At 42.8% G+C, this 24,129-nt stretch overlaps 1 protein-coding gene across 1 annotated transcript in view; it reads left to right on the top strand.

Moving 5' to 3' along the window:
* LOC130117534 (F-actin-uncapping protein LRRC16A-like) overlaps window positions 1–24,129 on the top strand; it is a 145,471-nt gene that overhangs the window by 9,866 nt on the left and 111,476 nt on the right. The window contains 1 exon segment of the mRNA XM_056285636.1: window positions 5,711–5,808. Coding sequence (XP_056141611.1) covers window positions 5,711–5,808 — 98 coding nt within the window.

Here is a 24,129-nt window from a genome sequence, read left to right as displayed (position 1 = left end):
CTCTTTCCACCACCAAGTCTCCTTGTCTTCCTTCCTCTGTCCTGATGACACACCAAGTACCTTCCTAGCTGTCTCCCTCACTATTTCTGCAGTGCTTGCCCAGCCATCTGGCAACTCTTCACTACCACCCAGTCCTTGTCTTAGTTCCTCGCTGAACTCCACACAACAGTCTTTCTTCTTAAACCTCCACCATTTGGTCTTTGGCTCTGCCTTCACTCGCTTCCTCTTCTTGGTCTCCAAAGTCATCCTACAGACCACTGTCCGATGCTGCCTAGCTATGTTCTCCCGTGTCACCACCTTGCAGTCTCCAATCCCTTTCAGATCGCGCCTTCTACATAAGATATAGTCCACCTCTGTGCACTTTGCTCCACTCTTGTACGTCACCCTGTGTTCCCCCCCTCTTCTTGAAATATGTATTCACCACAGCCATTTCCATCCTTTTCGCAAAATCCACCACCATCTGTCTTTCCAGATTTCTCTCCTTGACACCATACCTACCCATCACCTCCTCATCACCTCTGTTCCCTTCACCAACATGCCCATTGAAGTCCGCTCCAATCACCACTCTCTCCCCCTTGGGTTCACTCTCCACCACTTCATCCAACTCACTCCAGAATTCTTCTTTCTCTTCCATCTCACACCCAACTTTCGGGGCAGAGCATATGCGCTGAAAGCTGCTGATAACATTCATCAATACACCTTCAATTTCCAGCTTCATACTCATCACTCTGTCTGATACTCTCTTCACCTCCAGCACACTCTTGACATACTCTTCCTTCAGAATTACCTGTACCCCATTTCTCCTCCCATTTGCACCATGGTTTGAACTCACCTCCGATGCTCCTGGCTTTACTCCCCTTCCATCTGGTCTCTTGCACACACAGTATACCTACCTTTCATCTTTCCATCATATCAGCCAGCTCTCTCCCTTTACTAGTCATAGTGCTAACATTCAAAGTTCCGATTCTCACCTCCACACTCCTACTCTTTCTACTCACCTGCTGCCTCTGGACATGCCTTCCCCCTCTCCTTCACCCAACAGTAGCATAGTTTCCACCGGCACCCTGCTGGCCAACAGTACTGGTGGTGGTCGTTGGTAACCCGGGTCTCGACCCGTCTGGTATGGGAATCTTATTTATGATCCGCATATTTGATTTGGCAAAGATTTTTACGCCGGAAGCCCTTCCTGACGCAACCCTCCCCATTTATCCGGGCTTGGGACCAGTACTAAGAATGTACTGGTTTGTGCATCCGCAGTGGCTGGGTTAGCTTTGGTCTGAGAATGCCATTTTTAAAAGGGTGGGACCTGTTTACTGCGGATCTGATGCAACACAAGCAACAGTAGCGGTCGCTGCCACACTGGGAAAATCATGGATTCCAGATTTCTATGTTAATTATGTAAATTACACTACCGTTCAAAAGTTTGGGATCACCCAAACAATTTCGTGTTTTCCATGAAAAGTCACACTTATTCACCACCATATGTTGTGAAATGAATAGAAAATAGAGTCAAGACATTGACAAGGTTAGAAATAATGATTTGTATTTGAAATAAGATTTTTTTTACATCAAACTTTGCTTTCGTCAAAGAATCCTCCATTTGCAGCAATTACAGCATTGCAGACCTTTGGCATTCTAGCTGTTAATTTGTTGAGGTAATCTGGAGAAATTGCACCCCACGCTTCCAGAAACAGCTCCCACAAGTTGGATTGGTTGGATGGGCACTTCTTTGAGCAGATTGAGTTTCTGGAGCATCACATTTGTGGGGTCAATTAAACGCTCAAAATGGCCAGAAAAAGAGAACTTTCATCTGAAACTCGACAGTCTATTCTTGTTCTTAGAAATGAAGGCTATTCCATGCGAGAAATTGCTAAGAAATTGAAGATTTCCTACACCGGTGTGTACTACTCCCTTCAGAGGACAGCACAAACAGGCTCTAACAGGTACTATTTAATGAAGATGCCAGTTGGGGACCTGTGAGGCGTCTGTTTCTCAAACTAGAGACTCTAATGTACTTATCTTCTTGTTCAGTTGTGCAACGCGGCCTCCCACTTCTTTTTCTACTCTGGTTAGAGCCTGTTTGTGCTGTCCTCTGAAGGGAGTAGTACACACCGGTGTAGGAAATCTTCAATTTCTTAGCAATTTCTCGCATGGAATAGCCTTCATTTCTAAGAACAAGAATAGACTGTCGAGTTTCAGATGAAAGTTCTCTTTTTCTGGCCATTTTGAGCGTTTAATTGACCCCACAAATGTGATGCTCCAGAAACTCAATCTGCTCAAAGAAGTGCCCATCCAACCAATCCAACTTGTGGGAGCTGCTTCTGGAAGCGTGGGGTGCAATTTCTCCAGATTACCTCAACAAATTAACAGCTAGAATGCCAAAGGTCTGCAATGCTGTAATTGCTGCAAATGGAGGATTCTTTGACGAAAGCAAAGTTTGATGTAAAAAAAATCTTATTTCAAATACAAATCATTATTTCTAACCTTGTCAATGTCTTGACTCTATTTTCTATTCATTTCACAACATATGGTGGTGAATAAGTGTGACTTTTCATGGAAAACACGAAATTGTTTGGGTGATCCCAAACTTTTGAACGGTAGTGTAATTTACATAATTAATTTAACAAAACCCATGTTAGCACCTTAAATAACATTTTGCTTCTTAAATATTTGTTCTGCCTGGATTCCCCTCTTCCCTCTTGCACAAAGTACTGTATACATACCCTCTGTGTGTGTGTGTGTTTGTGTGTGTGTGTGTGTGTGTGTGTGTGTGTGCACGTGTTTGCGTGCATGCATGTGTGTGCGTGTGTGTAAAAGGCAGCTGACCCACTTCTGCTCTCTAAGCCAATTCCTCTGGCTGTGGAGTGTCATCCGGGTGTGAACTGTCAGTTGAAACAGCGGCACACAGTTTACACACATTGCTCAGTGTGTAAACATTGTATGAATTTGACATGTAGACATTTGATGTTAATTCACTAGTCTGATTGAAATATGTACGTGAAATTGCACATGTACACACACACACACATATATGTATATACACTACCGTTCAAAAGTTTGGGATCACATTGAAATGTCCATATTTTTGAAGGAAAAGCACTGTACTGTTCAATGAAGATAACTTAAAACTAGTCTTAACTTTAAAGAAATACACTCTATACATTGCTAATGTGGTAAATGACTATTCTAGCTGCAAATGTCTGGTTTTTGGTGCAATATCTACATAGGTGTATAGAGGCCCATTTCAAGCAACTATCACTCCAGTGTTCTAATGGTACAATGTGTTTGCTCATTGGCTCAGAAGGCTAATTGATGATTAGAAAACCCTTGTGCAATCATGTTCACACATCTTAAAACAGTTTAGCTCGTTACAGAAGCTACAAAACTGACCTTCCTTTGAGCAGATTGAGTTTCTGGAGCATCACATTTGTGGGGTCAATTAAACGCTCAAAATGGCCAGAAAAAGAGAACTTTCATCTGAAACTCGACAGTCTATTCTTGTTCTTAGAAACGAAGGCTATTCCATGCGAGAAATTGCTAAGAAATTGAAGATTTCCTACACCGGTGTGTACTACTCCCTTCAGAGGACAGCACAAACAGGCTCTAACCAGAGTAGAAAAAGAAGTGGGAGGCCGCGTTGCACAACTGAGCAAGAAGATAAGTACATTAGAGTCTCTAGTTTGAGAAACAGACGCCTCACAGGTCCCCAACTGGCATCTTCATTAAATAGTACCCGCAAAACACCAGTGTCAACATCTACAGTGAAGAGGCGGCTGCGGGATTCTGGGCTTCAGGGCAGAGTGGCAAAGAAAAAGCCATATCTGAGACTGACCAATAAAAGAAAAAGATTAAGATGGGCAAAAGAACACAGACATTGGACAGAGGAAGACTGGAAAAAAGTGTTGTGGATGGATGAATCCAAGTTTGAGGTGTTTGGATCACAAAGAAGAACGTTTGTGAGACGCAGAACAAATGAAAAGATGCTGGAAGAATGCCTGACGCCATCTGTTAAGCATGGTGGAGGTAATGTGATGGTCTGGGGTTGCTTTGGTGCTGGTAAGGTGGGAGATTTGTACAGGGTAAAAGGGATTCTGAATAAGGAAGGCTATCACTCCATTTTGCAACGCCATGCCATACCCAGTGGACAGCGCTTGATTGGAGCCAATTTCATCCTACAACAGGACAATGACCCTAAACACACCTCCAAATTGTGCAAGAACTATTTAGAGCAGAAGCAGGCAGCTGGTATTCTATCGGTAATGGAGTGGCCAGCGCAGTCACCAGATCTGAACCCCATTGAGCTGTTGTGGGAGCAGCTTGACCGTATGGTACACAAGAAGTGCCCATCCAACCAATCCAACTTGTGGGAGCTGCTTCTGGAAGCGTGGGGTGCAATTTCTCCAGATTACCTCAACAAATTAACAGCTAGAATGCCAAAGGTCTGCAATGCTGTAATTGCTGCAAATGGAGGATTCTTTGACGAAAGCAAAGTTTGATGTAAAAAAAAATCTTATTTCAAATACAAATCATTATTTCTAACCTTGTCAATGTCTTGACTCTATTTTCTATTCATTTCACAACATATGGTGGTGAATAAGTGTGACTTTTCATGGAAAACACAAAATTGTTTGGGTGATCCCAAACTTTTGAACGGTAGTGTATATATTTAATATATATGCATAATTTCTTTATTTTTCTAAATCCTATCACGGACATTAAGACTCAAAGCTGACACAAAGAAACTTCAAAAGACAGATTCGTGAGGAGAAAATGGCATGAAAATCAGAAGGCAAGATGATTCCCCGATGATGTGTTCAAATTGGAATCGATTAATTTTTCATCAAACATTGGTGGGTATGGGGAATTCTGTACCCTTTGGCAAATTTATGCAGTCATAACTGATCTTTACTTCTCTGAGGAAGTCAAAACGTTGAAGCGTTTGATCAAGTCCGAGTCTTATTTGGATGGACTCTGTGTTAAGGTCTGGGTTGAATTCTTAATGTTTGGCAAAAAGTTTAATAAAAAGAGTTTTCTCTTCTCAAATACACACATTTCAGTTTTTCCTCACAACTTTACATTTGAAGGGTTCTTTCCAGATTTTTTTCCTCCAATGTCTGCTTTTAATCAGTCAGGGTTCATACAGTCACATAAAATCTGGAAAACTCGGTAAATTTGAAAATATAATTTCCAGGCCCCGAAAAAGTTTCAGAAATACATTATTGATAATTTTGTAAAATATTTGGAAAGCTCAAAACTCAAATCGGTCTAAAGCAGCGTCACCTCTGTTCAAGATGAAATGTCTGGTGTGTGTGTGTGTGTGTGTGTGTGTGTGTGTGTGTGCAGTAAGTGGTCTCAGTATGCTTGCATGTGTCTCTGCTGGCTAGCTTTCCTAACAGCTAGCGACTGAGCTGCATATGTTGTCGTCAGTGTACCAGGCAAGTGTAGTTTCAGCAATCATTGGTTTCAAATGGACAAGTACAAAGCATGGCTTGGACAGGCTGTGGGGCGTAGACTGGCCACTATACAGCATTTGGGACATACTAGTCTTGACTTTCACTTCATATATAGAATTAAAACACCTTTTCAGTGGTGTTACAGAGAAGTCGTTGAAAACCATTGGTGAAAAAGCGCTTGAATTACGATTAGTTTTTCTGAGGTTTAATTTGAATCTTTTCTCTCTTCACCCCCCCCCCCCCTTGTCTCTGTATAGAGAGTGTGAGGGATGCAATAGGGAGGAAGGTGAAGCTGTCTCTGAGGAAGAGAGTCAAACTGGAGATCAAAGGAGACAAGACCGAGAACAGAGTTCTGGTAAGTAAAACTCCCATGACTCTCACACTGCTGTCTCTTCATGGCAAATCTGCTCCGTCTGTTGGGCCGCCCTGCTTCTGTTATTCCCTCCGCTCGGGTCTCGAGGTGTAGATTTTTCATTAAAAAGCAGCTAAATCTCTTCCTCCCTTTCTCTCTCCCCCTTTCATCTCGCCTTCGTGAAATGTCTTCCGCACCCCCGCTGTGTTGGAGCCAGTATCAGGATATCCAGTCTGTATATTTTAAGTTTGGTTTCAAGACTTTGGATGGCTGGGTTTGTAGAGATTGCAGGTTGGGGGCATCCGGGTAGCATAGCGGTCTATTCTGTTGCCTCCAACATGGGGATCGTTGGTTCGAATCCCTGTGTTACCTCTGGCTTGGTTGGGTGTCCCTACAGACACAATTGGCTGTGTCTGCGGGTGGGAAGCCGGATGTGGGTATGTGGCCTGGTCGCTGCACTAGCGCCTCCTCTGGTTGGTCGGGGCACCTGTTAAGGGGGCATGGAGAACGGGGAGGAATAGCATGATCCTCCCACATGCTACATCCCCCTGACGAAACTCCTCACTGTCAGGTGAAAAGAAGCGGCTGGCGACTCCACATGTATCGGAGGAGGCATGTGGTAGTCTGCAGCCCTCCCCGGATCGGCAGAGGGGATGGAGCAGTGACCTGGATGATTCGGAAAAGTGGTGTAATTGGCTGGATACAATTGAGGAAAAAAAGGGGGGAAAAATCCCCCCCCCCAAAAAAAGAGATTGCAGGTTGTAGAGATTATGAAACAGGTGAATGTGGAGATGATGAAAAGGTGTGATCCCATCACTGTGAACGCCTCATGCTTCGTTCAGTTTGAGGAGTTTGGATGTGTTAGCCTGGTTAATGCTTCGTTGGGAACAGCACCAGAATACCTAGTCTTTAAAATATGACATCTGCATAATTTAAGCAGACAATGGCAGGGCATCAGTTAAAGATGTAATGTTGGCAGACCACTGAATGGGATTCTGTTTCTACAAAGCATCCTTACACTGTGCCGTCCTTGGCACCCCAGTGAAATAAAGGGAAATTTAGATGATCCAAGCGCTAATATATGTCCTCGTAAATGTGACTAATTGGTAAACGTATTTCAAACGAAATATTTTAATTAAAATGCAGACATTAATCAACCTGGCTTATTGGTTTACACAAAATATGCACAGCCCCCAAAACGGTTGTAAAACTCTTTCATTTTGAGTTTAAAATCATCGGCCAATGGAAGGCACTTTATTATAGCGGTCCCCAACAGTGTCCCATGTGTGTCTAGGTTAAAATGTCAACACTAAACTGGCTAATTTCAATTTCTACTCACTAAGGTTGAAGATGGGTAAATTAAAATCAGCTGTTTCAGTTTTGAGCTGGGGGTTGTTTTCAGGAGGCCTGGGAACAGGAATTAACTATGGAGAAATATTATTGGCAGTTTTCTGTGTGCTTAAGCTATCTACGGTATAATAGTTTTGCTTTAAAGCGTGTTGGCATGGCAAAACAACGGACAGTTGCTAATATTTGTTTTTTTTTTCCCGCCTCTATGCTAGCTCGTGCTAAAACAATGATGACGTAAGGTCAAGTTAAGCTCACTGATGCAGAGCTGGGCTCATTCATTCATTTATTCACACCACTGACTGCACTCACATAAGCTCCCAGCGTAGCCTATGTATACAGCCCTATCCTGGAAATAAACTGTAGCCACAAAGCAGTAAATCTAGTAACTGCTGAATAATAACTTCTGGGCAGACCATTAAAATTGCATACTGTAATTTTCCGGTAAGAAATGGTCCAAGGAGCCAAGGTGAGTTAAAACAGAATAGTTCCCCTGTTAATCACTATCTGAATAGGTTCAATGAAGTTGAACCAGAAGCTTTTTAGATGCAGTTTACGGTCCATTTTGGAAGCACATTTTTTGAGATGTATAGTTTTGGGTTGAATTGCCAGGAGCTTTTTATCAATACAGCGCCCGGTGGAAATATAACCTTTTACTTATGGTGCTTTAGATGGACTCCATATCATGCCAATATACATGACCTTTAACAGTATAACAGGCACTTGTATTTTGGCCTAAGCAACGGTTTTTTGATGAAAAAGGATTAGTTGTGGCTGTTCAAAGTAAGACAGAGAGACACACAGAGAAAGATGAAAGACAGAGAGAATGAATCGTTGTCTTGGATTGTAATTCAGGTGTCATAGATTGTACCCCTGTGCCCTTGTTTTAGCCAGGGAGAGCATCTGACTTCTGGCTAGGATTCAGAATGCAATACTGAAAGGTGTACTCTGCTGCACTTGCCGCTAATTAAAAATGTGAGAAAAAAAAGACAAGAAGAGCTTCTGTGCACCGTTTCTTTATGTGGTTGGACCTGAACATATGTAAGGGGTGGAATGGGCTCAGCCTTTGGGGAGGAGTTTATTTTGCAATCCTGGAACAAACAAACAAAAAAACAAAAATGTTCAACTGAAAACAGTGGTCAAGAATAGATTGAATGGGAGAAATGAACAGAAAATCATCCTTTCACCATATTCGTATATTTATTTATAAAATTATGGAATAGACTCAGGTTAAATCTTACAAGGTATACCTCCAACATCTTTTAATTGACCACAGATGATACAGTCAGTCACAGACATGATGACTTATATGTTTTAAATTGGTCCATGGTGTATCTACACCAATCAGCCAAAAGGTTAAAACCACATATGTAGGCCCCCACGTGCCGCCAAAACAGCTCTGACCCATCAAGGCATGGATTCCACAAGACCTCTGAAGGTGTCCTCTGGTATCTGGCACTAAGACATTATCAGCAGATCCTTTAAGGAGGTGGGGCCTCCATGGATCGGACGTGTTTTTCCAGCACATCCCACAGAGGGTCAATCAGACTGAGATCTGGGGAATTTGGAGACCAAGGCAACACCTTGAACTCTGTTGTGTTCCTCAAACCATTCCTGAACATTTTTTGAGGTGTGGCAGGGCTCATTATCCTGCTGAAAGAGGCCACTGCCATCAGGGAATACCCTTGCCATGAAGGGGTGCACTTGGTTTGCAACAATGTTAGGTAGGTGGTACATGTCAAAGTAACGTTCACATGAATGCCAGGGCCCAAGATTTCACCAAGGTTTCCCAGCAGAACATTACACAGAGCATCACACTGCCCTCACCGGCTTGCCTTCTTCCCATAGTGCATCCTGTTGCCATCTCTTCCCCAGGTAAATAATGCACAGACACCTGGCCGTCCACATGATGCAAAAGAAAACATGGTTCATCAGACAGGGCCACCTTCTTCCATTGCTCCATGGTCCAGTTCTGATGCTCACATGCCCATTGTAGGTGCTTTCGGCAGTGCACAGGGGTCATCATGGGAACTCTGACTGGTCTGCAGCTATACAGCCCCATACGCAGCAAGCTGGGATGCACTGTGAGTTCTGACACCTGTCTTATCATAGCCAGCATTCACTTTTTCAGCAATTTGAGCTACAGTAGCTCTTCTGTGGGATCAGACCAGATGGGTTAGCCTTCACTCCCCACGCATACCAATGAGCCTTGGGCGCACATGACCCTGTCGCCAGCCCACCAGTTATTCTTCCTTGGACCACTTTTGGTAGGTATTGTCCACTGCATACCGAGAACACCCCAGAAGACCTGCCGTTTTGGAGATGCTCTGACCCAGTCATCTAGCCATCATAATTTGGCCCTTGTCAAAGTCGCTCAGATCCTTACGCTTGCCCATTTTTCCTGCTTCCAACACATCAACTTCAAGAAGTGACTGTTCACTTGCTGCCCAATATATCCCACCCCTTGACAGGTGCCATTGTAATGAGATAATCAGTGTCATTCACTTGGCTGGTGTGTGTGTGTGTGTGTGTGTGTGTGTGTGTGTGTGTGTGTGTGTGTGTGTGTGTGTGTGTATCTTCCTCTGTCACACCAGCCACCTGCATGTCCTCTCTCACCATATCCATAAACCTCCTTTTTGGCCTTCCTCTTTTCCTCTTCCCTGGCAGCTCTATAATCAGCATCCTTCTCCCAATATACCCAGCATCTCTCAGTATACTTCTTCTCCACTCCTCAGGCAGCTTCTCACTTTCCAAGATTGTGTTAAACAATCTAGTTAAAAATTCCACTGCCATCTCTCCTAAACATCTCCATGCCTCCACAGGTATGTCATCTGGACCAACTGCCTTAACACTCTTCATCTTCTTCATAGTTGCCTTCACTTCCTCCTTGCTAATCCACCTTGCTTCCCAATTCACTATCCCCACATCACCCAACCTTCTCTCTCTCTCTCTCATTTTCTTCATTCATTAGCCCATCAAAGTACTCCTTCCACCTTCTCAATGCACTCTCCTCACTTGTCAGCACGTTTCCATCTCTGTCCTTGATCGCCCTAACCTGCTGCACGTCCTTCCTAGCTCGGCCCCTCTGTCTAGCCAATCGGTACAATTCCTTTTCTCCTTCCTTAGTGTCACACCTCTCATACAACTCACCATATGCATTTTCCTTTGCCTTTGCCACCTCTTGCGTCGCTTTACGCTGCATCTCCTTGTACACCTGTCTACTTTCTACATCTCTCTGACTATCCTACTTCTTCTTTGCCAACCTCTTCCTCTGCATACTTTGCTGTACTTCCTCATTCCTCCACCAGGTCTCCTTGTCATCCTTCCTCTCTTGATGACATACAAAGTACCTTCCTAGCTGTCTCCCTCACTATTTCTGCAGTGCTTGGCAATTCTTCACTACCACCCAGTGCCTGTTTTAACTCCTCCCTGAACTCTACCGAGCAGTCTTCCTTCTTCAACTTCCACCATATGATCCTTGGCTCTGCCTTCGCTCGCTTCCTCTTCTTGGTCTCCAAAGTCATCTTACAGACTACCATCCGATGCTGCCTTGCTACGTTGTCCCCTGTCACCACCTTGCAGTCTCCAATCCCTTTCAGATCGCGCCTTCTACATAAGATATAGTCCACCTCTGTGCACTTTGTTCCACTCTTATATGTCACCATGTGTTCCTCCCTATTCTTGAAATATGTATTAACCACAGCCATTTCCATCCTTTTCGCAAAATCCACCACCATCTGTCCTTCCACATTTCTCTCCTTGACACCATACCTACTCATCACCTCCTCATCACCTCTGTTCCTTTCACCAACATGCCACTCTCCAATCGCTACTCTCTCCCCTATGGGTACACTCTCCATCACTTCATCAAACTCCCTCAAGCATTCTTCTTTCTCTTCCATCTCACACCCAACTTGCAGGGCATATGGGCTGATAACATTTATCAATACATCTTCGATTTCCACCTTTATACTCCTCACTCAATCCGACACTCTTCACCTCCAGCACACTCTTGACATACTCTTCCTTCAGAATTACCTGTACCCCATTTCTCCTCCCATTTGCACCATGTTAGAAGAGTTTGAACCCACCTCCATTGCTCCTGGCCTTACTCCCCTTCCACCTGGTCTCTTGCACACACAATATAGCAACCTTTCTTCTTTCCATCATATCAGCCAGCTCTCTCCCTTTACCAGTCATAGTGCCAACATTCAACGGGGTTCCGACTCTCACCTCCACACTCCTACTCTTTCTCGTCACCGACTGCCCCTGGACATGCCTTCCCCCTCTCCTTTTCCTTCGCCCAACAATAGCATAGTTTCCACCGGCATCCTGCTGGCCAACAGCAGGGTAGTATGGCGCCCTCCCTGGATCAGCAGAGGTTGTGGAGCAGTGACTGGGATGGCTCGGAAGAGTGGGGTAATAGGCCAAGTACAATTGGGGGGGGGCATAAAGGGGGGGCATAAAAATGTAACGGGGCAAATGAACAGATAAAGAAATTTACCTGAAGAAGAAAATTGGTAGGCCTATTAAAGCTATGCAAAGATGCCTTGTCTTTATCTGGATTAGGCTTGGATGTTGTTGGAGCATAAATGGAAGTGTTTGCCAGACCCTCTCAGCGTGATGAATGTTTATGTATGTAATACAGCTGTTTTGTCAGCTGTTATCTCAGTACATTTGCACCCACTGCAGTGACTGAAGTGATACACAGCAGGAGCCTCCTGAGAGAGAATGGGGAGGTGAAGGGAGACTCAACGTGCGTCATATTCACACCAACTGTACTTGCTAAATGGTTTGGGAGTGCACAGCAGTGGGAAATGGGTTGGAAAGAGAGAGAGAGATCCTTTGACAGGGTGGTGCCCTGCAATAAAAGTGTGTATCTTATTTTGTGAAACATAATATTATGAAATAATGAGAAAAGATAAATAAAGCAACAATACATCCAGCAATAGAGTCCTACCTGTGACACCAATAGAGAATCAGAAATAAACTAATGTACCTACGTTTTGTGAAAATGAAGTAGATGTAATTAAGTTACATCAAGGAAGTCAAAAGTCACAGATAGACTAAACAAACATCAACAAAATGCTGGTTAAATGACTGCTACTGAACCGGACAGAGTCAGGAGCACAAATCTATACTTGCACACCTGTAAATACCCGCATTCAAACATTCATTTAATGCTGCGGGATGTATCAACCTGTGTTGTGTATTTCACTGGCTATAGGAGACTATGGAAGGAAAACTTGCAACATATTGATGTTTGCATTCTGCTTTAGTAATTCATATAGATATATGTGAAATCTATTGGCATGATTTGAGTATTTTTGTGCCATTTCTCTATATATTGCATATCATTTCATATATCATATTACAATAGACGTGCTGCTATAGACATGCCAATCTGAGTTATTTTTTTCAGTGTTTCCATTTATTTTTAGTTAAGGGTATTATATCCTTTGTTTGCATTTGCTAGCTTCTTCAAGAGGGCACTGTTTTTTACCCCCCAAGATATGAAGAAAATCAAAGTAAAAACCTCCCTTTACTTCACGCTGTAGTCCGTTCCGGGTCTGTCCATTACTCAGTTTGTGGCTTGCTCAGTTGGTGTGGCTCTCACAAAACAATGTCACCCTGTGGGAGATGGTAACAGTGGCTACACACACACACACACACACACACACACACACACACACACACACACACACACACACACACACACACACACACACACACAGGAACAAACAGCAGTGTGGTGATGTGGGAGTTTCCTAGAGTCAGCATGGGGAGCAGAGGTTATGGAAGTCCATCCAGTTCTAGCAGCATGAGAACAGCATGGTGACCTTACATACATATTCTGCTTGACTGAACAAAGCAAATAAACATGTTTTTGATGTCCAGAAGAAATGAGAGGGCGAAAAACTGATTCTGGAGATGGTAGCTGAGATGGAAAACAAACAAGCCGTTGAACTGTAGCGTAGGTTTACATTGTAAGCGTATCGAATGTTTGTATAGCATTTTTTCATATCATGTGTAGATCTGCAGATGGTTACAAAAGAAAGTGGCAAAACATTGAAGTAGACTGTAAATTAGTCCAGTTCATTTTGTAGGTTTTATGGCAGCTCTTTTGGTGCGGACAACGGAGCAAAATGTAAAATTCCTCCATGTAAACTGTGCAGATTCAAACATTAATTTTATTTTCAATGATAAAATAAAAAATCAAACAAATATAACAAACATGAGTATTAAAAAAACACACACACACATCAGAGAAGCAAGCTACAAATCTGTACTGGTCAGATAACAATCCCAAAGGAGTTTGTTAAAGGATTTCCCCTCCATTCTAATAAAAGACACAGTAAGAAAAAAAAACCCATCAGAATAACAAACAAAAAATAAAAAGGAATACGTTCGAAGCAGCCACACAAGGCGACTTGATGGAAAAAGGGAAAACAAAAAATGTGTAGAAAATGAATAAGGAAATTAAAATGGAGTTCAATATGATAGTAAGAAGGCAGGAAATGAAAGCACGGATGTTATGACTGGCTGTGATAATCAGTGTATATATATATAACTTTGTTAAAAGAAACACTCAACAGTAGGGAAAGTGCTCAACAAATAATGAGCAAAAGAATTTACTTGATTCACTGGATTGTTTTGCTCCTTATTTGTTGAGCACTTTCCACACACGTTGAGTGTTTCTTTTACCAAAGTTATTTTCGCTCCTCTGTCTCATAAAGAATTTACTTGACTGACTGGATTATATGTTTCCTCCCACAGCCCAAAGACATGTAGGTCAGGTGAATCGGCCATACTAAATTGTCCCTAGGTGTGAATGTGTCGGCCCTGTGATGGCCTGGCGGCCTGTCCAGGGTGTCTCCCTGCCTTCCGCCCAATGACTGCTGGGATAGGCTCCAGCATCCCGTGACCCCGATCGAGATAAGCTGCTTGGATAATGGATGGATGGATGGATATATATATATATATATATATATATATATATATATATATATATATATATATATATATATACCGTGTTTTTTTTGTTTTTTTTGTTTGGACACCATCAGTGGTATTGATGAAAGTGCTCAACAAATGAGGAGCGGAATATTAAGATAGATGTAGGGGGGAAAAAAACTAATTCATAGCAGTACAAGCCTGTTTCATGCCATAAGCAATCATCTGGATTATTTTGCTCCTTATTTGTTGAGTACTTTCCCTACTGTTGAGTGTTTCTTTTAACAAAGTTCCACACACACATATCTATCTATTATATATATACACTACCGTTCAAAAGTTTGGGGTCACCCAAACAATTTTGTGTTTTCCATGAAAAGTCACACTTATTCACCACCATATGTTGTGAAATGAATAGAAAATAGAGTCAAGACATTGACAAGGTTAGAAATAATGATTTGTATTTGAAATAAGATTTTTTTTACATCAAACTTTGCTTTCGTCAAAGAATCCTCCATTTGAAGCAATTACAGCATTGCAGACCTTTGGCATTCTAGCTGTTAATTTGTTGAGGTAATCTGGAGAAATTGCACCCCACGCTTCCAGAAGCAGCTCCCACAAGTTGGATTGGTTGGATGGGCACTTCTTGCGTACCATACGGTCAAGCTGCTCCCACAACAGCTCAATGGGGTTCAGATCTGGTGACTGCGCTGGCCACTCCATTACCGATAGAATACCAGCTGCCTGCTTCTGCTCTAAATAGTTCTTGCACAATTTGGAGGTGTGTTTAGGGTCATTGTCCTGTTGTAGGATGAAATTGGCTCCAATCAAGCGCTGTCCACTGGGTATGGCATGGCGTTGCAAAATGGAGTGATAGCCTTCCTTATTCAGAATCCCTTTTACCCTGTACAAATCTCCCACCTTACCAGCACCAAAGCAACCCCAGACCATCACATTACCTTCACCATGCTTAACAGATGGCGTCAGGCATTCTTCCAGCATCTTTTCATTTGTTCTGCGTCTCACAAACGTTCTTCTTTGTGATCCAAACACCTCAAACTTGGATTCATCCGTCCACAACACTTTTTTCCAGTCTTCCTCTGTCCAATGTCTGTGTTCTTTTGCCCATCTTAATCTTTTCCTTTTATTGGTCAGTCTCAGATATGGCTTTTTCTTTGCCACTCTGCCCTGAAGCCCAGAATCCCGCAGCCGCCTCTTCACTGTAGATGTTGACACTGGTGTTTTGCGGGTACTATTTAATGAAGATGCCAGTTGGGGACCTGTGAGGCGTCTGTTTCTCAAACTAGAGACTCTAATGTACTTATCTTCTTGCTCAGTTGTGCAACGCGGCCTCCCACTTCTTTTTCTACTCTGGTTAGAGCCTGTTTGTGCTGTCCTCTGAAGGGAGTAGTACACACCGGTGTAGGAAATCTTCAATTTCTTAGCAATTTCTCGCATGGAATAGCCTTCATTTCTAAGAACAAGAATAGACTGTCGAATTTCAGATGAAAGTTCTCTTTTTCTGGCCATTTTGAGCGTTTAATTGACCCCACAAATGTGATGCTCCAGAAACTCAATCTGCTCAAAGGAAGGTCAGTTTTGTAGCTTCTGTAACGAGCTAAACTGTTTTCAGATGTGTGAACATGATTGCACAAGGGTTTTCTAATCATCAATTAGCCTTCTGAGCCAATGAGCAAACACATTGTACCATTAGAACACTGGAGTGATAGTTGCTTGAAATGGGCCTCTATACACCTATGTAGATATTGCACCAAAAACCAGACATTTGCAGCTAGAATAGTCATTTACCACATTAGCAATGTATAGAGTGTATTTCTTTAAAGTTAAGACTAGTTTAAAGTTATCTTCATTGAAAAGTACAGTGCTTTTCCTTCAAAAATATGGACATTTCAATGTGACCCCAAACTTTTGAACGGTAGTGTATATATATGTGTATGTCTGTGAATCATGACAAAGTCGTGTGTGTGTGTGTATATGTGTTGGTGTGTGTGTGTGTGCGCGCTCAAGCAGAAGAAGGAAGAGGATATTTGTGTTAAGGCTTGTTAAAACATAACAGAGCTTGGAAGGAGGTAACAGAAATCCCAAGCGTTGTAGGCGGCTCTGCAGTCAGAATGAAAGCACTTGACTGCTTGGTGTGTTGTGACTAATGAGACAAGAGAAATGATTTGTTTAGTAAGCTGAGTCATCCAGCTCTAAACTTCCTGGCGCTGGTACTGTGAGAGGGTAACACACCTATTATTGTGACATTGAAGCGCGCACACACACACACACACACACACACACACACACACACACACAAAATACCTTGGGGCAATTTAGTAGGTTTATTCATGTTAATATTGATCTGAAAAGTTAGGTTAGCATCACAGAAACGGTGAAGCAATAAATCACACCTATAATAAAAGGCCCATCTTTCTCTTTTGACAGGTTATTGAATCCTCATTACAATGCATGTCTCTAATAAAATAGAGGAAAAAATAGAGGATACCCCCCCCCCCCGCCGTGGTAGAAATCTGTATCCTGGATACGTAGTAATTGCCTGAAAGCTCGAACTTTGTGCATGCTCCATCTTCTTCCTTTGGTTCTTTATAAGTAAACCAAGGACCGTAACAAATGTCCTGTTATGATTTATTCAAACTATGCTTAACATTTATTTGTCTGTCACCTAAGGAAGCACGTGGTCTTGCCCTGTTATTAGTCAGTTTGAAATGAAAACCCAATAACAATAATATGAAGTAGATTTATAAATACCGTGTGGCGAATGTTGAGCTTCTAATCAACTCTTGAGTATCTATGTCAAATTGACATGGCTTGTAACAATGTGCTCTTGCCCTGTATAAATCACCTAAAATGTCAGATACACAACCTCTCTTTTCTCTCTGATTTCCTCTCCCGGTTCTGTGTATTTCCTTTGGCACTTAAACGTCGTACATGACAATTTACATATCATACACGGAGCTTGATTTATCTCAAAGATTATTAGGTATCAATCTATCTATATATCTATCAATCTAGCTAGCTAGCTAGCTAGCTATCAAATACACACCTAATAATGAAAGTCAATTCTTACTATCAACTTCTCTGTCAAACACACACAAGCCCTTTCCAGTAAGTCTTACATGGACTTTGAGTGAGCACTTGAGTGCCTTGGGCGTCTCTTAAGCACACTAAAGCCTGATGGATACAGTCGTCTCTCTTCTTTGAAGAAGGAGCAATGAAGGAAGTGGAGATAATAGCGTCAGTCCATCAAATACACCCTGGGGAGGAGAGCCAGGCTGTGAGAGAGGAAGGACCCCCCCTCCCCCCTCCTTCCTTGCAGGCCCCCCCCCGGCTACAAAGTACAAGAATGACAGGCAGAAACCAGGGTGGGCAGATGGATGGATGGATGGCTAGAGAGATGGGGAGAGCGAATCTAGGTTTGGGGGTCTGTGTCTGACCCTGAGTGGCTTCTCTTTCATAATGATTGTAGACTCAGAGATGAGAGGTGATTGGTGGTTTTCTTGTTTTCACCCTTCTACAAGCCATACAACTTTGTGTGTGTGTGTGTGTGTGTGTGTGTGTGTGTGTGTGTGTGTGTGTGTGTGTGTGTGTGTGTGTGTGTGTGTGTGTGTGTGTGTGTTTGTCCTCATGTATTTCTACTCTCCATGGCACTGCAGTCTGGGCAAACACCCATCAATTAAACTAGGGTTGTGGGGCGTGTGTGTGTATGTGCAGGGTGCGTGTATGTATAGTAAGAGGGTTAGCCTACTGTCCAACTTCCTGTTGACCTCTCAGTGTATATAAAGGAGGGTGTGTGTATGTATGTATGTGTGTGTGTGTCTGTGTGTGTGTGTGTCCTAGCCAGAGACTGTCACCAACAGTCAGCTTATTATCACACTGTTTGCACCGTATTTATCAGTGGCAGTAACAGCATCGATATGATAAACTCTTACTGCACATCAGTGCAACTTGTACCACTGACACAAATGTTTCTTATCATCTTATAACCCATCTACCTGTCTATTTCTCTCTGCCTTCCTTTCTGTCTCTCTGACAGATTCCTCACCTTGGTGTCGGGGACCTTTAAGTCTCCTCACAGCTTGTCCTGACATGGTTGGACTGATTACAGCCTATGGCGTGCTCTCTGGTCCAGGAGTCCCTCGAAAGGGATTTTTAACCTCAAGAGACATCCTGGTTAAATAAGGATTGTAATGATAAAGGATATTATTGTAAAAAGGGGTCTTATGTCTTCCACCTCACTTAAGTTATAGTCAAAAAAAAGTTCATGTTTGTATAATCTGAAATCACAGTTAGGGTCTCACAGGACTTAACGTCCACAATGTGGGAAGAAAAAAAAAACAGTTTACCTTTATTGGCTGACTCTTGACAAAAAAACTCAACGGGAGACAAAAATTAAAATTTCTAGGGGGGGAAAAAAGGTCCTTGCTGTTTCCTGAAGGAACACACTGGCTTTTTCACACATAAGCTCTTTGATGTTTTTATCGTTGTGTGGCAGGAAGACCGGCAGCAGAACCACTGTGTGTCCAGAATGTAATGTGATTGCTGCAGTTCATGCAAATGCCTTTGGGCATGGATTAAGTATTGTGAACGAAGTGACCTTACTCCACACTCATTTCAAAAACATGTAGCCCTGCACGACATTTTGAACATATAGAAATGAAATCTCTGCAAATCTTCTCACAATACATTGATAAATAGGATCATTTGACATTTATTTTATGGATTCCTTTAACTGGCGGCATGGTGGCACAGTGGTTAGCACGGTCGCCTCACAGCAAGAAGGTCCTGGGTTCGAACCCTGGGGTTGCCCAACCTTGGGGGTCATCCCAGGTCGTCCTCTGTGTGGAGTTTGAATGTTCTCCCCGTATCTGCATGGGTTCCCTCTGGGTGCTCCAGTTTCCTCCCACAGTCCAAAGACATGTAGGTCAGGTGAATCAGCCATGCTAAATTGTCCCTAGATGTGAATATGTTGGCCCTGTGATGGACTGGCAGCCTGTCCAGGGTGTCTCCCCACCTGCTGCCCATGACTGCTGGGATAGGCTCTAGCATTCCGTGACCCTGATCATGATAAGCGGTTTGGATAATGGATGGATGGATGGATTCCTTTAACTGATGGAACTTATGGTCACAATATTTTGCACTATCCAGGTATTCATACTTTGACTATCCTAAAGTATAGTTTTATAAAATGTGTGAGACAGAAGAAAGCAGTTTGAAGTGGAACTAGTGGTAATGCTATCATTACCACTGCTCAACTGGAAGTTGGAACACGTTGACAATAAAAAGATGTAATGTGGGAATTACTTTCCTAGTTTAATGCTCATCTCGGCGGCATCTTCATGTTGGTATATGATATATAAATGGGCTATTCTCCTCCACATTTTAAGGACCGTAATGTTTGAACAAGGAATGTGTCTCAATTAGTGCTGGACACTATAGCTTGTCCATTAGTTGGAAGCCTCATTACTTTGAATGGTTAAGAAAATTAACAACGATACCATAATGCAGTGAAACATTTTTAATACCGCAGTTGCTTCATCAAAAACTGTCAAGTTAGATTTGAATCCAGATAATTGTAATTGCAGATATAACTATTACAAATCCGTGCTAATCTAGCGCTGCATTCCTGACAAGTAATGGATGGGACCTAGCATGTGTCGGAGGCCTGTTTCAGGTTTAGTCACAACATGATAATGGTGCTCAGATGTTTTGCTAAGCCTGGGTCCAAGAGTGAGACGGAATTACCCACCGAATGTTACAGAATGAAAGAGTTTAACATCCCGTGTGCACAGACGGGAATACCCAAAAAACTAGATTCCCGTCTCTCTTGTCCTGCCCCTCCCCTTCACTATCAACCGCACAGTCTTTAATTAAGAGCAGTCAGCAAAAGGTGGCCAAGCTACAGTTCATTACTCCCAAGTACTGTGAGAAACTGTGGTTGATTGGACTCCTGTATCATGTAAAGGCCCTACAACTCTTGGGGTTTGAGAGCACGTCAGGTCAATTTTATTTGTATAGCCCAATATCACAAAATACAACTTTGCCTCAGTGGGCTTTACAGCAATGCAACATCCTGTCCTTAGACCCTTGTATCAGATAAGGCTCGACTCCCTACAAAAAAAAAAAAACCCTTAACAGGGAGGAAAAATAGGAAGAAACTTCAGGGAGAGCAACAGAGGAGAGATCTTTCTCCCAAGATGGACACGTGTAATGGATGTTGTGTGTGAAATAGGATAAGAGAATTATAATGGAATTATAAGATATATTAAGAATATGATGAAGATGTCAAGCAGTGTCCAGATACCAACGGAACAGCCCAGGACCTGAGCCACATGACCATCATCACCAATGTAGACCTGACATGAGGACAGACTACACATGGACACAGTGGAGACTCACATCACACCAGTCACATACATGGGAGAAGAGACAAGAAAATACATTAGTCACATATCAGAGAGAGAGAGAGAAGGATACAATATTGAAACAGGATAACAAAATAATGTGGATTTATAAGATATATAAAGAAGGTGAATAAGATGTATAAAGCGTAATAAGATATTATATATTTACATATTTATACGCATATATACACATATTTCTACAAGATATACAATGAAGATATATAAGATATATAAAGAATGCATGGTTTACCGCTTAGGAATGGGTTCTGAGGTCCAGAGAGACTGTTCGGCGGGAGCATGACATCGACTGTCTTAACTACTGTGCAAGGTGTGATGTGAGGAGAGCTCGATGGGAAAAGCACTTGCGAGGAGAGCGTTTACAAAGTCCTATGGCGACAGAATGAATGTGATGGTAGCAGGCTTAAGGAGCTGGAAGCTACTAGTGGGACCTCTGCACATAGGCGACTCACATGTGATGGTTGCAACTCTGTTGAATCCTGGGCAACAACAGGGTTGAGACAGCTGTGTGAGTGTCCGGGCAGCCCTTTTCAGGGAAAACACTGCCCGCCCCATAAGGGGAAGCCCCTAGAAAAGGTGGGGTATAAAAAGCTTGCTCAGAAACTACCTGGCTGGTTCACTGTGGCCAGCAGGTCTTAATTTCAGTGGTCGAGGATACAAGAAAGTGAAACTGACTGTTGCTACATTGAACGTTCGTTCCATTTTGGACAACCACACCAGACCTGAGAGAAGAACTGCATTGATTGCTGAGGAGCTAGAGAGATACTGCATTGACATTGCTGCTCTCCAAGAAATGAGGCTTGAAGGCCAAGGACAAATACAAGAGAGCCACTACACCTTCTGGATTGGAAAGGCGGCTGATGAAAGGAGATATGCTGGAGTGGCCTTTGCCATTACCAATAGAATTGCTTCCAGATTGCCCAGTCTACCATTAGGAATCTCTGAGAGGATTATGAGTCTCCAAGTCCCTGTGGGGGGAGAATGCTTGTTATCACTCATCAGTGTGTATGCTCCAACCATGGCGTATCCAGATGAAGACAAGGAATCTTTCTACCAGAAATTGGCTGAAGTAGCAGACAGTGTACCAAATGCAGACAAGCTTCTCATTTTAGGAGACTTCAATGCAAGGATAGGCAAGGGCCACTTAACCTATGATGGTGTCATCAGAAAGTTTGGCAAGGGCTATAAGAATACCAGTGGCAACCTTATGTTGAATTTCTGTGCTGAGCGTGACCTGTGTATCACAAACACCGTCTTCTCTCAGCCCGAAAAGAACTTCTTCACCTGGATGCATCCAAGATCAAAGCATTTCCATTTGTTAGACTGCGTTGTGACTCGCAGGGCAATCTTAGAAGTACTCTCAACAAAGGTGATGCATGGAGCGGAATGCTCAATTGATCAGTACCTGGTCTGAACACAGTTGCGAATGAAACTAAAGATAAAGTCACGAAAAACACCCTGTGAAGCACCGAACAAACTGGATAGCAACAAGCTAGCAAGCACAGAACATCAAATGAGACTAGATGCAGCAATCACATCCGCTCTTAAGATGAAGAAAGGGTTGCAACAGGTGCAAGTAACGTTGAAGAATGCTGGACACAAATGAAAGAGATGCTCTATAATTCAGCAAAAGAGGTGTTTGGTCATCCAAAAAGAAAATCGCCTGACTGGTTCCAGGATCAAGTTAAAGCAATCCAAGAACTGCTACAGGAAAAGCAAATGCTTCACACTGCCCACCTGAAAGAGAACTCTGAGAGGAGTCAATCGGTCTTCAAGGCAATTAAAGCCAAAGTTCAGAAGGAGATTAGGGTGATGAAGGACAACTGGTGGAGCAAGAAAGCAGAAGAGCTGCAGGCCTTAGCAGATCGAAATGATATGCATAGACTCTTCTGGCCCAGAAGCAATACGATAGCGCCAGTAAAAATGGCAGATGGAAGTAAGCTTTGTACTGACCTGAAAGAGATCTCGGAAAGATGGAAAGAGCACTTCTGCACCCTCTTGAATCAAGAAGGATGCCAGACAACCACCTACCAAAAGAGGTTTTCTACGGGGAGCTGTGCCAGGGGAAAAGGAAGCAGGGAGGCCAGAAGCTACACTTCAAAGATGTGCTCAAGCGCCACATGAAGATCTGCAGCATAGATGATTCCAGCTGGGAGACAGTGGCCCTGGACAGACAGAGATGGTGCTCCTGTGGAGCACCATAAATCAAGCTTTGAGATAAATCAAGGCAATTGAGAACAGCTGTTAAACAAAAAGACAAGAAGCCTATGATAAGGCCCACCATGCAAGACATAACAGACCAACTCAAACAACATTTGTCTGTGACAAATGTGGATGATATTGTAGCTCTAATGCGGGCCTGATGGCCCACAGGTGTGCTTGCCGAGCTTAAACTGCATCACAGTCATCATCGTTTCGATGGACTGCCGAAGAAAGAATATAAAGACTGTGATGAGGTGGATGCCAAGCAGTGTCCAGGTGGCGACCACTGTCATCATGGAGACCTGGGAGGAGGACAGACTACACGTACACACAGAGGAGACTCATGTCACACCATTCACTTACACAGAATAAGAGAAAGGGGAAAACATCATTCAGAGAGAGAAAAGACATGTGAGAGAAGAGAACAGTTTGCAATAGTCAATAATCTATACTCTATAATTTCATCAGCACAACAGTGCCACCATGCAGTACGGGTTGTGAAGTACTCGATTTAAAGGCAACTAATTGTAGGTTAAGGCAAAAAGTTTCAAGTTTGGATTTAAAGGACTCAACAGACTCTGATTGTCTGATGGCAGCAGGCAGGTTTATTACACAAGAACAGGGACAGTAGGAAAAGGCCCTGCCACCAGCTGACTTCTTTTTACTTTTGGGGACACACAGGAACCCCGTATTTTGAGAAAGGAGAGCTCGAGATGGAATGTACAGTTTAAGGAGATCAGACAAGTAAAACAGGGCAAGCCCATTTAGGATTTTATAAGTCAGAAGAAGCACCTTGAAGTCTGATCTAACATGGACAGGAAGCCAATGAAGGGAGGCAAGAATTTGTGTAATAAGGTCAAATTTTCTACTTAGTTAGGATTCTAGCAGCAGCGTTCTGGATCATCTGAAGACTTAGTACTAGCATGTGGCAGACCTGAAAACAGAACATTACGGTAATCAAGTTTGAATGAAAAAAATGCATGAATTAGAGTCGTTGCATCAGCCATGGACAGGAAAGACCGAATTTTAGCTATATTATGTAAGTGATAAAAGGCAGTTTTGGTGATTTCTTTAATGTGCTTATCAAAGGAAAGGCTGGGATCAAACGTAACACTAAGATTTCTGGCTGCCACACTTTGTGAAACCACAGAGTTGTCGATTGTTATTGTTACTTGATCAAATTGGTGTCTGTGTCTAGCAGGGCCAACGACCAGCATCTCAGTTTTATCTGAATTTAAAAGTAGGACATTTAGTGACATCCAATTTTTCACAGCAGACAAGCAGGCCTCTTAAATTAGTCATTTGAGTATGATCATCAGCCCTCAAGGCACATACAGCTGAGTATCATCAGCATAGCAGTGGAAATTTATTCCATGAC

Source organism: Lampris incognitus, chromosome 9, assembly GCF_029633865.1.
Source record: "Lampris incognitus isolate fLamInc1 chromosome 9, fLamInc1.hap2, whole genome shotgun sequence".
NCBI classification, from domain to species: Eukaryota; Metazoa; Chordata; class Actinopteri; order Lampriformes; family Lampridae; genus Lampris; species Lampris incognitus.
Note: the sequence above shows the minus strand (reverse complement) of the source record. Positions and strands in the feature narration are given on the sequence as shown.